General features: G+C 34.9%; 1 protein-coding gene across 2 annotated transcripts in view; it reads left to right on the plus strand.

Annotated features, from left to right (window-relative positions):
- The first annotated feature begins 956 nt into the window (after window positions 1-956).
- nadka (NAD kinase a) overlaps window positions 957-15585 on the plus strand; it is a 29995-nt gene continuing 15366 nt past the window's right edge. Inside the window, 6 exon segments of one of the 2 annotated variants that reach the window (NM_001017580.1) lie at window positions 957-1140; window positions 2328-2506; window positions 8419-8502; window positions 11102-11231; window positions 14482-14587; window positions 15154-15239. In NM_001017580.1, coding sequence (NP_001017580.1) covers window positions 2328-2506; window positions 8419-8502; window positions 11102-11231; window positions 14482-14587; window positions 15154-15239 — 585 coding nt within the window. In that variant the 5' untranslated portion in view covers window positions 957-1140. 2 annotated transcript variants of the gene reach the window in all.

Raw genomic sequence — 15585 nt, forward strand, 5'->3', positions numbered from 1 at the left:
TTTCTCAACCACCCTGCTGGAGGGCCACCAACACTGCATGAATCGGATGTCTCCTCTGTCTGTCACACCCATTACAGGTCTTTCAGTCTGCTAATGGGCATAGTAATCTGAATCAAGTGTGTTTGATTAAGCAGACATGGAAAATGTGCAGAGTTGGTGGTCCTCCAGGAATGTGGTTGAGAAACACTGTTTTAAATATACATATTAATATTTAAATTAAGTGAACAGCTTTTTTTTCAGGTTTTTCTTTTAATACACTAATCCTCCAGTTATCCATTCACTATCCCATAAAACAGTTATAATGTTTCCTTTGGGAATTCTGTAAATAATATTAGTTTTTTGTATTTGAGGCGTGTTTTGTATTTCATTCATTCCATCAATAGAATAACTTTTAATATTATAATTAAAAGCAATAACAGCGATGTTAAATGTGTATATTTTATCCAGTGTACGAGTAATTATTGTCGAACCATAAAAATAAATATTCATAAGGCAAGAAGACCCCGCCCACTCAGCACACCCCAATTAGCACGCAGAACAGCTATCGTCTGTCATTTTTTTATTACATAGAAAGCATATCACTGATATTAAAATATGTATATTTAAAGAATCCAGTGTACCTGTAATTATTGTCGAACCATAGTGTCGAACGATGCTATAAAACATAAATATTCATAAGACAGGCCCCGCCCACTTAGCACACTCATCCAATCAGCTCGCAGAACGCCTATCGTCTGTCTTTTTATTTCACACTTTTATTATATATTAAGAATAACAATGATGTTAAAATATGCGTATTTAAAAATTCCAGTGACAGTGAACCATAAACCATAGTGTCGAACAACGCTTTAATAAATAAATATTTATAAGGCAAAACAGGCCCCGCTCCCTCAGCTCCCTCATCCAATCAGCGCGCAGAACGGCTGTCGTCTCAGGGAAGTGTCGAGCTCGTGAACAGATGACAGCTGAGAAGAGACTGCAGAACCGGTTAGCCTACTCTCCGTCCACGTTAATAACGCGATGGAAGTGTTAATATCTTACATTCAGAGTCAAACGGGATAACGCCTGCTGTGTTATTAGCCATTCAGTGGGCTAAAGATAGGCTAATTTTCGGCGGGGGATCAGGAGCGCGCATGTGAGGTTTGATACGTTACTCTTCTTAAACATTAGCGGCTAACGCTTTAACCTTTGCTTTATATACTTTCTTTCAGAACTCATTTGGTCAAACTAACACATTTATAACCACAGTTTACAATTTCACGTGTGATATTTTGTTCATCGCAGGTGCATGCCTTGTTTTTGACTCGAATCGCTTCAAAAATGCTGCCTAGACCGCTTAGACCAGCTTAGAAACAAGCTTTTCCACTAAAGCACAATTAAGTTAGCGTAAACATTGCGCTTTACGTAATATATAATAAATGCTTTCCTACAATCCGTCATTCTGACTACTGTTTGTCCCTACAAACCACAATGAATGACATCAGGGCGTCAGTGTGTTTTAAAAAGTGTTTATGAGTCGTTTCATCAGCTTTATATTCACGAATATTCACAAATTTAGTTTTATTCTTGGCTTACTTCAGTTGTTCAGTCACAGATAAAACATTAACAGTCATTATTGAACTGTTATATAATGGTGACTTGACTTAATTTCCCTCTGTAGTCTTTTAAAGTAGGTTATTATAAGGAGTAAAAAGATTGTAACACACAAAAATAGTTGTTTCACTATAATTCCTGTACATATTTGAGGTAAAGTTAGTATTCACACATTCAGACTTTCTTTAAAGATATCAATATCAAAGTATTTGTTGCAAATTCTAAATAGCACTGCCCTTGACGCAAATCTGTGCCTATTGTGAAGTGAAATTGACGCAGAAATAAAGTGAATTTGATGTGAAAATGTTCACTCGTCTATTTACGTGCGATTTATTTATATAGCATGATTTATTCACAAGTTCCGCATCTGGCGTGAACACAGCATAATGGCAGAAAGCTGCTTCTCACTCAGGGCTGTTTATGCTAATGATGGGGAGATGGTCACTAGTGGGCGGGGCTTCCCCCCTCTGATGACACGTACAAAGGGAGAATTTCAATCAGAGTGTTTCTGCAGACTGTTTTAATCAAGTCTGATTATAAAAATATAGTTAATTAATTTGTACCATTAGAGCCTGGTTATATTCACACACTTGTGTCACACAACTGTGTTTAAACCCCTTATAAAAGTGATTTTTGCATAATAGGTCCTCTTTAAATGCAGCATGTCGTGTTAGTGTGTTTGTATGCGTTGTGTTTCAGAGCTAACTCTCATGTTTTGTTTGTGCTGCTTCCAGATGGAGGCTTCCGGAGCGTCTAAATGGACACTGAAGTCCGATGCGAGCTCAAAACCGTTTCCCTACTGTTGCTCGGGCTGTGATGGCAGTGAGGAGCTCTTGCGTGGAAAGTTTTTCCGCAACAGAACTAAAGCCAGGAGTATGTCTATGCCATCAGCACAGAGCTCTGCTAAATTCAGGTAATCCAAAACACACTTTGACTAATTTTGAAGCTTCTGTGAATTTAAAGTAGATGTTAGCATCAGTGTGTTAGTCTTAAGGATATCTATAACCCAAAACTGTGACAAAATTCACATTTAGAAGATATAACCTGATATAAACATCCAAAGTTTGCAGTTTGTCACTTACGCATAAATTGGTCATTTATTTTTTCGACGTCTCCTCATGCTTCAGTTTTAATCAAATCTTCTGACCAATCAAATGCTCTCTAGAGTCTGACATGCCCCGCCCCTTCTTTTCACTGGCTCTTCATTTGATGCGCTTGAGCTCAGCCACTCTCACTGGCAGAGCGGTGAGAAAACTAAACACTATTGGCTGTTTTAAAAGGGGGAGGGGCTAACATATACCCCGCCCTCTCTTCATGTTTCAGTGGAGATTATGTCAGATATCGAATAAAAATTTCAAAGCACAGCTTGATTATGCACAATTAGGATCAGTGTAGGGTAAGATTACTTTTAAAAGTTTGATATTACTTTTTTAAAGTAGTTAAATGTGTTACTTAGATACTTCTTAAGGAAACTAATGTGAAAGTATATGTTATTATGTTGTTTTTCTTTTTGTAAAGATTAAGACCATGTCCACACTAATACTTTTTTGTTTAAAAATGCATATTTTTCTCGCCGTTTCGGCCTGAAGTCCACAACGAGATGGCATTTTTATAAATAAAAAACAGATCTTTTTGAAAACACTGTCCACTGTGTCATGGTGACTCAGTGTTTAGCACAGTAAGAAGGTCGCTGGTTCAAGTCTCGGCTGGGCCAGTTGGCATTTTTGTGTGAAGTGCGCTAAAGAAGAATTGATTTATTTAATTGGTTGTAGTGTATGAGTGTGTGTGTGAATGTGAGAGTGTATGGGTGTTTCCTATTACTGGATTGCAGCTGGAAGGGTATCCGCTGTTTAAAACGTATGCTGGAATAGTTGGTGGTTCACTTCGTTGTGGCGACCCCTGAAATAGAGACTAAGCCAAAGGAAAATGAATGAATGAATGTCCAAAGTGGTTAAATTTACATGCGCAGTACATGAACAAAAGCATTTTCAGTACTTGTATTGTGGATGATTGAAAGAATTCAAAACCATAGTGTGGACACTGAGCGTTTTTAGACAAATTGATCCAAATTAGTGTAAACGTAGCCTAAGATTGTAATATTTTTAAAAATCTAAGCACTTTATTTATTGAATTTTTTAAAATAATTTTGCTCAAAACAGAAAAACAAACAGTCAAAAACATCAAAAAAGTAATATGTAACTTTACAAAAAATACTTTACCCATGTATTTAATCATTAATATTGTGTGCTTCTTGTTTTTAATAATTTTTTTCTTGTATTTAATCTTTATTATAATGTTCTTCTTGTTTTTAATCATTTTTTCTTGTATTTAATCTTTATTGTAATGTTCTTCTTGTTTTTAATCATTTTTGTCTTGTATTTAATCTTTATTGTAATGTTCTTCTTGTTTTTAATCATTTTTTTCTTGTGTTTAATCATTAATATTGTGTGCTTTGTTTTTAATCATTTTTGTTCTTGTATTTAATCTTTATTATAATGTTCTTCTTGTTTTTAATCATTTTTTCTTGTATTTAATCTTTATTATAATGTTCTTCTTGTTTTTAATCTTTTTTTTTCTTGTGTTTAATCATGAATATTGTGTGCTTTTTCAGTTTTGTCATTTATTTATAGCTTGAATCACTTACGCTTTGTAAAATCAAATATCATATATCAATTCAGATTGGCTGGGTAGTTGTGGTGTGGATTTGATTCTTTTACATCAAGACTTATGTTTCCATCTTCATAGTTTTCATCATGGTTGTGACTGTGTGAACACGCCTTTAGGACCTGTTTTACTGGACCAAACACTGTGCATGGCTTAACCGCAAGTTACTTAGGGCAAATTACAGTCTAAATTATTTAAATGCTAGCTTTCAATGATTTTCCATTGTACACTGATCTACAGTATGATTTTTTCTGGCTCGAGGCTAAGTGCTTTTTGCTAGTAACAATACGAGTTAAACACCTGTTGGAATGGTGTTTTAATGTTCATTATGTGTAATACTTGAACCATGTCTAGTTATTGTAACTTTCTTTTTCTGAGCAGTAGTTTTCTGCAGGGCGGCACGCTCGTTCATGCACATGCATGATGTGTGAAGTATTGTTATTTTGCTATTGCACTATTACTCAAAGTTAATTTTCTTATTTTACAGCACAACAGTTACATTATTATAGTATATTTCTTTTCTTTCTTTTATTTATTTATTATTATTATTACTTACTTACTCACTCACTCACTCACTTACTCACTTTCTCACTCACTCACTCACTACCAGGGCCATTTATTTCGTAACATCTCATTTTTATGAGGTTGGTAATGTCTAACCCCCAACCTGGAGGACCAGGACAATTTAGCTTACCCAATTCTCCTATAGCACATGTGTTTGGACTGTGGGGGAAACCGGAGCACCCAGAGGAAACCCACGCCAACATGGGAGAACATGCAAACTCCACACAGAATTGCCAACTGACCCAGCCAGGACTTGAACCAGTGACCTTCTTGCTGTGAGGCGACAGTGCTACCCACTGAGGCTCCATGCCACCCTATTATTATATATATATATATTTGATATTACGATTATTATTATTTTAATAGTTATACTAAATTTGGAAAAATTTGAACGATTTATGATAGTTATATTATTTAAATAAAATAGTTATTATATAAATATAGTTGCGCTATCACTCAATTAATTTACTTATTTTACAGCATAAAAGTTACATTATTAGAATATATATATATTTTTTCAAATAGTTAGTTAATGGTAATTGCAATACAAAAAAACAGTATTATTATCATTGTTGTACTGAATTTGTAAAAAATGAAATATTTATAATAATTATATTATATAAATTAAAAATAAAATAGTTATTATAAATATAATGGTTGCGCTGTTACTCAATTCATTTACTACTTGTAATTGCAATTTTAAAAATCTCTATTATTATTTTTTTTTTACTGAACTTGTCAAAAATGTAAATATTTAAAATTAGTTATATTATATAAATAAAAAATAAAATAGTTATTATATAAATATAATAGTTGCGCTATTGCTCAATTTATTTACTTATTTTACAAAATAAATGTTACAGTATTATAATATATTTATGTATTTTTTTTAAATGTTAATGTAATTGCAACAAAATCCCTATTATTATTATTACTATTATTATTATTATTATTATTATAGTGAATTTGTAATAAAGAAAATATTTATAATAGTTAAATTTTATAAATAAAGAATAAAATAGTTTTTATAAATATAATTGTTGCGCTGTTACTCAATTCATTTACCAATTTTATAGCACAAAACTTACATTATCATAATATATTTATTTCTTTTTATTTTGTTGAAAAATGTTACTGGTAATTGCAATAAAAATCCCTATTAATATTATTATTATTATTATTACTATATTACTATTGTCTATTACTTGACAGTCTCTAGTTACCTAGTGTACTGTCTGCATAAGTGTGTATATAGTTTTATCTACAGTTTAACACATGATTGCTCCATCTTACCGCATACTTTCCACAACTGCATCAGTCTTTCCACACTTTTGCAACACTTCTGCTTTAGTAAATGTTGTATAAGCTCTGTGTGTAATGTTGGTTGTCATGTGGCTAATGGGGAAATTCAGTATTTTGATCATACTCTGTATAGCTTATTAGCAACTGCTGTCTTTCGCGCTGTAATCCAGCATTTATAGTTAAATCTAAAATTAAATAAACAATATTTGAAAGAGGGGTTGCATGGTGGCCCTATTATTTATTATTGTCAAAGTTATTAGCTAATTTATATTGTATATAAACTAAATATTATAAATAAAACCTATTTTAAAATTAAATTAAAATTAATTATTTAATAAATAGTTCACCGTTCTATCAGCTGAGATACTGATATTTTAGTGTTCAAATAGTCTTTCATTCATTTTCATTGGGTTTACTCACTTATTTATCAAGGATCTCTACAGTGGAATGAACCGCCAACTATTCCCGCATATGTTTTAAAGCTGATTTATACTTCTGCGTTCTGCTTCTACTCATGGACGCATAGCCCTCGCCTGACGTGCACCTCTCAAAAAATGCAACTACCTGTCGCAACGACGTGTAGCTCAAGCTCTGTGATTGGTCGGCTTGGTAGTTCTGACGAGTGTGGGTGGGATTGAGAGCTGCGCGAGCCAGATGGCGCAATTGTTTACAAGTGTGGAGTCCAGTGAAGGAGCTCCAGATGGAAAGTTTTGTTTTGTGTTTACCTCAAGATAAAGGTTGTTGCACGTTCGCCGTTTCCTGCCTCAAAATGAGCGGGTTTGAGCCACTTGTACATTTAAGGAAGCGTTTAGAAAAAACAAAGCACCAGCAAAAAAACTTGACACAGAGGAACATAAACACCTCACTGCCAACTAGCGTTTCGAAAGTGTTATTACAGCCTGCAGAAGAATTAATGCACAGCTAGCGTGCATGACATGCGCCGTGGGTCACGCCGATCACTTGAAGCAAAAGTATAAACCAGGCTTCACGCAGCAGATGCCCTTCCAGCTGCAGCCCAGTACTGGGGAAACACCCATACACACTCATTCACACACACTCATACATTATGGCCAATAGTTCATCAATTCCCTTATAGCGCATGTGTTTGGACTGTGGAGGAATCCAAAGCACCCGGAAGAAGCCCACGCCAACAAGAGCATGCAAACTCCACACAGAAATGCCAATGAACCAGTGACCTTCTTGCTGTGGGGCCACAGTGAGCCACCGTTTCTCCCCGTTTGTACAACTTCTTCAAAAAAATATATCTAAATAAAAATAAAGAAAATTGCCATTTTCCTTTGTTTGTCTGTAAGGATAGTTTGTGAAGAGGTGACCAGAGCTCTTTGACACCTGAGATGAGAAAACAGAGACTGGGCTGTCAGATCAAATGTTGCTGCCATTCATCTTTATGTAAACACGATAGCTGATATACAGAGGAAGTCAGAATTATTAGATTAGATTAGATTAGATTCAACTTTATTGTCATTACACATGCACAAGTACAATGCAACGAAATGCAGTTTAGGTCTAACCAGCAGTGCAATAGCAGCAAGTGCAGTTATAGAAAACTATGGTGATATTTACAGATGGATGTACTATCAACATTATATACAGATTGGATAAGCTATGAGCAGATTTACTATATATGAATATGGGTTAGGGTAATATTTCACCCTTTTGCGAATTCTTTCAAATATTTCCCAGAAGATGTTGAACAGATTCAGGAATTTTTCACAGTATTTCCTATAATATTTGTTACTTCTGGAGAAAGTCTTATTTGTTTTATTTCGGCTAGAATAAAAGCAGTTCTTAATTGTTTTAAAGTCATTTTAAGGTCAATATTATTAGCCCCCTTTAAGCAATATTAGTGTTTGATTGTCTCCAGAACAAACCACTGTTATACAATGACTTGCCTAATTACCCTAACTTTACCCTAATTACCCTAGTGAAGCCTTTAAATGTCACTTTAAGCTGAATACTAGTGTCTTGAAGAATATCTAGTCTAATATTATGTGCTGTCATCATGACAAAGAGAAAATAAATCAGTTATTAGAGATGAGTTATTAAAACTATTATGATTGCAAATGTGTTGAAATCGGGGATAATAGTAAACAGGAGGGCTCATAATTCAGACTTCAGCTGAATGTGGTGACCTGTATCTTGATATGAGATGGTTATCATTCTGTTGCACAGCCCTACTTGTGTCCATTATCTTTGCTTTACGGCTTTGTTATATTCTTGAAATTGAAGCCGAATGCTGTGGTGAAATCATATCTCTGTTCTGCTCTTTCACAGGAGGACACAATCACTTCATGGACCAAGCCCTGTCACCACATTTGGGCCCAAAGCCAGCATACTGAAGAACCCTAAAGCTGTCATGTGAGTCCATAATAAACTATTCATTTTGACATATTACTTGACCTGTCACGTTAATCAATACATCGAGTTATCGCACAGCACATATACGTGACCTCAAGCATTTTTGGCCATGCAATATATATATCGCCCATACAGAAAAAACAATTCTAGCAACATTTGAGCTGATTGTGCAACATCTCGAGCTCTACTGGAGGTGTCAGTGTCAGCATGGGTAATAAAACACTGTAGTATTTACTATAAATTACTATGGTATAATTTCATGTGAGTGTCTGACAGCTGAAAATAGATCTGGTAGCAGATATCGCAGCCTCTGTTACTCTTTATCTTATTAACATTTATTATTATTTATTTAGGATCTGTGTTTTCACATTCTGACTCCAGTGCCTCATTATCAGACTGTTAACATGACTATAATTAACTTAAGAATGAAATATGAGTCGGCGCCAGTAGCCTAGTGGTACTGTGCGCTGACATATAGCACCAGTGTGCTCGTGGCGACCCGGGTTCGATTCCCGTCCCGAGGTCCTTTGCCGATCCTTTCCCTCTCTCTGCTCCCAGTGCTTTCCTGTCTGAATTCTCTACTGTCCTGTCACAATAAAGGTGAAAAACCCCTAAAAAAAAAAAAATGAATGAAATATGATGTCTTCTTTGAAAGAGTGCACTTGCATTGTGATGATATTGTATTGTCATTCTGGTCTTATATAATGAGTGGCATAAAATGGTCTTAAATTGATAATAATTTTTTTATTGCAATATATTTTGGTGCAATTTATAGTACGACAAAAAATAGATATCATGATATCATGGCTCATCTATCTATCTATCTATCTATCTATCTATCTATCTATCTATCTATCTATCTATCTATCTATCCATCTATCCATCCATCCATCCATCCATCCATTCATCCGTCATCCATCCGTCATCCATCCGTCATCCATCCGTCATCCATCCGTCATCCATCCGTCATCCATCTATCTATCTATCTATCTATCTATCTATCTATCTATCTATCTATCTATCTATCTATCTATCTATCTATCTATCTATCTATCTATCTATCTATCTATCTATCCATCCATCCGTCATCCATCCGTCATCCATCCGTCATCCATCTATCTATCCATCTATCTATCCATCTATCTATCCATCTATCCATCTATCTATCTGTCTATCTATCTATCTATCTATCTATCTATCTATCTATCTATCTATCTATCTATCTATCTATCTATCCATCTATCCATCTATCCATCTATCCATCCATCTATCCATCTATCCATCTATCCATCTATCCATCTATCCATCCATCCATCCATCCATCCATCCATCCATCCATCCATCTATCTATCCATCTATCTATCATCCATCCATCCATCCATCCATCCATCGTCCATTTACCTATCATCCATCCATCCATCCATCCATCCATCCATCCATCCAGCTGGGCATACATTATTTTTGTATCTATATTAAACTAGATTAAAATAGTTCATTTGAGTTCTGCTGAAGGCATTCAGAATATGTGTGCTTCCCAAATAATAAGTCTTTGAGAACGGGTTTCTCAAGCCAGGTGAGAAATGCGGAAGTTTTAATTAATAATTTATATAATTTTTTATTATAATAATTTAATTATAATAATTTATAATTTCGGCCTGGTGCTAATTGATCGGCTGTATATTTTTTCCCCTATTTCTGTTTAACGGATAAAAGATTTGTTCAACACATTTCTAATCACAGTAGTTTTCATAACTCATTTCTAATAGCTGATGTATTTTCTCTTTTCATGATGACAGTAAGTAATATTAGACTAGATATTCTTCAAGACTCTAGTATTCAGCTTAAAGTGACATGTAAAGGCTTCACTAGGGTAATTAGGGTAAAGTTAGGGTAATTAGGCAAGTCATTGTACAACAGTGGTTTGTTCTGGAGACAATCCAAAATAAATATTGCTTAAGGGGGCTAATAATATTGAGCTTAAAATAGCTTTAAAACAATTGAAAACTGCTTTTATTCCAGCCGAAATAAAATAAACAAGACTTTCTCCAGAGGAACAAATATTATCAAACATACTGTCAAAAATTCCTGAATCTGTTCAACATCATTTTGGAAATATTTGACAAAGGAGGGCGAATAATTCTGACTTCAACTGTTTATAGCTTACTCTTCTAGGCAAGGCAAGGCAAGGCAAGTTTATTTATATAGCACATTTCATACACAATGGCAATTCAAAGTGCTTTACATAAACAAGAATAAAAGAAACAAGTAAAATAAAAATAAAAACAAAAATAAAAATGCATAAAACAAAACAAAACATAAAAACAGGTAAAATGTGATATAAAAGAATGAAGAAGAAGAGAAAAACATAATTAAAATTCTGTGCATAATTAAAGGGGCAGGTGTATCTGATCGCTTTATTCAGTGCATCCTAGTTTACATTGGCATATAGTGCTGGAATTGGAGATCTGAAACACATCCGTTTAGTGCCGACACAATCATTTGGTCAACTGTAAATGCAACCATTTCAGAAATCAGAGTAGTGTCGGATGATTATTGTACCAGTGCTGACCGCAGTGTTGGTTGATATCTGTGCATTCAGGCATATTCAGGATCCAGCCAGGCAGAGGCTGACGTGGAGCAAACCACCCAAAAGTGTCCTTATTATAAAAAAGATCAGAGACGCCGGCCTCCTGCAGCCTTTTAAAGAACTCTGCACTTTCCTGACACAGGTGAGAGGAGTGAATGGCACTGAACGCTGCAGAAATCAGGAATGCAGACGGGGCATTTTAGGAATGTGAGTTGTGTGCGTGCTTGTGTGGGTGCGTGTGTGCATGTGTGCTTGCCTGAACGTTAATGCGCTTGTGCATGCTTTTTTGTGTTTGTGTGTGTGTGTGTGTTTGTGTGTGTGTGTGTGTGTGTGTGTGTGTGTGTGTGTGTGTGTGTGTGTGTGTGTGTGTGTGTGTGTGTGTGTGTGTGTGTGTGTAGCAGATCGCGATCTTAATATATAAATTGATATGAACATTACTCTTCCCTACTGGCTACACGTGCGTGCATGCGTGTGTGTGTATGAATATGTGTGTATGTGTGTGAGTATGCAAGTATAATTGTGCGAGTGTGTGTGATTACGCGTGGTTGTGCATTTGTGTGCACCAGTGTGTGAGTGCTCCAGTGTGTGCACTTGCATTCTTGTGTGCGTACCTGTGTGTGTGTGTGTGTACGTGTGTGTGTGTACGTGTGTGCATGCTTGTGTGTGTGTGTATGTGTGCGTGCTTGCATGTGTGTGCAAGTGTGAGTTTGTGTGTGTGTGTGCACGTGCATGCTTGTGTGCGTACGTTTGAGTGTGTATGCGTACATGTGAGTGCATCTCTGTGGGTGTGTACGTACGTGCGTGCATGCTTGTACGTGTGTCTGCATATGTGTGCGTGCTTGCATGTGTGTGTCAGTTAGTGCGTGTGTGTGTTTGCGCGTACATGCGTGTGTGTGCGTGTCTGTGTGTGCTTTTGCGTGTGTGTGTGTGTGCGCATGCACGCTTGTGTGTGTACGTGTGAGTGTGTATGCGTACATGTGAGTGCATCTGTGTGTACGTGCATGCATGCTTGTACGTGTGTGCGTGCGTGCATATGTGTGCGTGCATGCATGTGTGCAAGTGTGAGTTTGTGTGTGTGCACGCTTGTGTGAGTGTGTATGAGTACATGTGAGTGCATCTGTGTGTGTGTGTGTGTGTGTGTGTGTGTGTGTGTGTGTGTGTGTGTGTGTGTGTGTGTGTGTGTAAGTACGTACGTGCGTGCATGCTTGTATGTGTGAGTGTGCGTATGTGTGCGTGCTTGCATGTGTGTGTGAGTTTGTTTGTTTGTGTGTGTGTGTGTGCGCGTGCGCATGTGTTTGAACGTGTGTGCACATGTGTCAAACTATAGATGTGAGTGAGTGAGTGAGTGAGTGAGTGAGTGAGTGAGTGTGTGTGTGTGTGTGTGTGTGTGTGTGTGTGTGTGTGTGTGTGTGTGTGTGTGTGTGTGTGTGTGTGTGTGTGTGTGTGTGTGTGTGTGTGTGTGTGTGTGTGTGTGTGTGTGTGTGTGTGTGTGTGTGTGTGTGTGTGTGTGTGTGTGTGTGTGTGTGTGTGTGTGTGTGTGCATGTTGGTCTTGTGCTGCTGCAGTGGTTTGTCTGGTGTGCTGGTTTTCAGCTTATTCCTCCAGACAGGAGCTGACAGAGGGATGATTTCAGCACAGGCAGGTGTTTGTGTCTGTGTAAATCACTCACATTAATAAAAGAGTAAATATAAGCAGGGAGGCCACATTTATCACAGTTCCAAAAGTACAAACAAGAACCGGCGGAGTGAGATGACGAGTGCTGTTTCTAAGAAATCTGAGGAACTCTTAAGAAGCTTGCCTGCAGGCCAAATCACACACACACACACACACACACACACACACACACACACACACACAAACACACAGAAGAGAACAATAGCATGAGCATTCCTAAAGGTCACACCCGTTCTGTATGTTTATGTTTATTTTATTTTATTTTATTTTATTTTATTTTATTTAGAGCATTTCTAAAAGACACACCCACACCTGTACTCATTTGTAAATGTATTTATTTATTTATTCATTTACTTTTAATAGCAAGAATGTTCCTTAAGGTCACGCCTGTATGTGATATTTTATTTCATTTTCTTTTCTTTTTAATTTTTTTATTCTTTCTTTATTTATTTGATTTATTTTTTTAATTTAAATCAATATAATCTTTATTGATTTTTTTTAATTTATTTTATTTTGGCCATTTTTATTGGACACACTTCTGTACTCATGTTTTATTTATTTATTTTATTTTTTGTGTTTTAATAGCAAGAACGTTCCTTAAGGTCATACCTGTACGTGATATTTTATTTAATTTTTTTATTTTAATATAATTTATGTACTTTTGTTTTGGTTTTTTTTACATTTTTTTGTTACACTTTTTATTTTATTTTTTATTTTATTTATTTTATTTTGACCGTTATAATAGAAAACGCTCCTGTACTTATTTAATTTAATTTAATTTAATTTAATTGTATATATTTATTCATTTATTTATTTTATTTTTTATTCTTAATAGCAAAAACGTTCCTTAAGGTCACACCTGTATGTGATTTTTTTTATTTTTATTTTTTTATTATTATTATTATTCATTTAATTTTAATTTTATTTTATTTTGAGTATTCTTTCAAAACACACTTACATCTTTACATATATTTTATTTAGATTTTTTTATAGCAAGAACATTCCTTAAGATCACACATGTATGTGATATTTTATTTTATTTCATTTTTTTTCTTTATCTTATTTATATTAAAAATTGAATTAAATTTAATCTTTATTTATTTATTTAATTTATTTTTTATTTTGAGCATTGCTAAAAGACACACTCACAACTGTACTCATATTTCATTTAGTTTTATTCATTCATTAATTTATTTTTAATAGCAAGAACGTTCCTGAAGGTCACAGCTGTATGTGATATTTTATTTTGTTATTATTCTTTATTTTATTCTATTTTGAGCGTTTATTTAAGGACACACTCACACAAATACATATAGCAAGAACATTCCTTAAGGTCACACCTGTATGTGATATTTTATTTTGTTATTATTCTTTATTTTATTCTATTTTGAGCGTTTATTTAAGGACACACTCACACAAATACATATAGCAAGAACATTCCTTAAGGTCACACCTGTATGTGATATTTTGTCTTATTATTATTATTTTATTATTATTATTATTATTTTATTCCTTTTACTTCAGTTTACTTTATTTTAATAACTGATTTTATAAGTATGTGATTAGTGATATTCTGTTTTAATCTGAACCACTGCCGTGTCACTGACGCCTTCATCATGCTTCCTTTAAAAGTGCCTGCGTGAAGTGCTCCTCTATTAAAAACATCAATTTAGTGATATCAAACTTAACATGGTGGTTGTTTATCCTTGTGTCTTTCAGCAAAAAAATATGATTGTTTATGTGGAGAGGAAAGTTCTGGAAGATCCAGCCCTTGCCAATGAGAGCTTTGTCTCTGTCAAGAAGAACATTTGCACTTTTAGAGAAGGTGAGACTTCATTTTCAATCAATCATTCATTCATTCCTTCATTTTTCTTTGGCTTAGTCATTAGGGGTCGCCACAGCGAAATGAACTGCCAAATATTCCAGCATATGGTTTACAGAGCGGAGGCCCTTCCAGCTGCAACCCACTACTGGAAATCTTTAATGCACGCTCATTCACACACACATACACACACTTATACACTACGGCCTATTTAGGTTTTTCAGTTCCCCCATAAAGCATGTGTTTGTACTGTAGGGGAAACCGGAGCACCTGGAGGAAACCCACGCCAACACAGAGAGAACATGCAAACTCCACACACTCAACCAGCGACCTTCTCGCTGTGAGGACACAGTGTTAACCACTGAGCCATCGTGCCGCCTTAATAACTATTATCATTCATTACTTTTCCTTCGGCTTAGTCCCTTTATTCAACCACTTTTCTAAATATCATTATTATTTATTTGGTTGGGGTGTGTTTGGGGTTTGTTCCATAAAATGTGAATCTTAAAGCAGTGGATCTGATTCAAGATGTAATATGTAAAACGTGACCTGTTGACATGATTTTGTAGATTATGACGATATTTCCAAATGCGTGGACTTCATCATTTGTTTGGGAGGAGATGGGACTTTACTGTATGCTTCGTCTCTCTTCCAGGTTTGGAAAACCTTTATTATTATTATGATTATAATTATTATCATTATTATTATTAGTATTATTATTAATAATTTTAGTGCTGGGAAAAGATTAACCAGGATTTATTGCTTCAAAAATAAAAAATTGTTTTGACAATATGTGTGTTTTATATATATATATATATATATATATATATATATATATATATATATATATATATATATATATATATACACACACACACACACAATTGAAGTAAGAATAATTTTTGTAAATACTTTTCAAATTATGTTTAACAGAGCAAGGAAATGTTCACAGTGTGTCTGATAATATTTTTTCTTCTGAATAAAGTTATTTGTTTGTTTTT

This window comes from Danio rerio, chromosome 8, assembly GCF_049306965.1.
Source record: "Danio rerio strain Tuebingen ecotype United States chromosome 8, GRCz12tu, whole genome shotgun sequence".
Taxonomy (NCBI): Eukaryota; Metazoa; Chordata; class Actinopteri; order Cypriniformes; family Danionidae; genus Danio; species Danio rerio.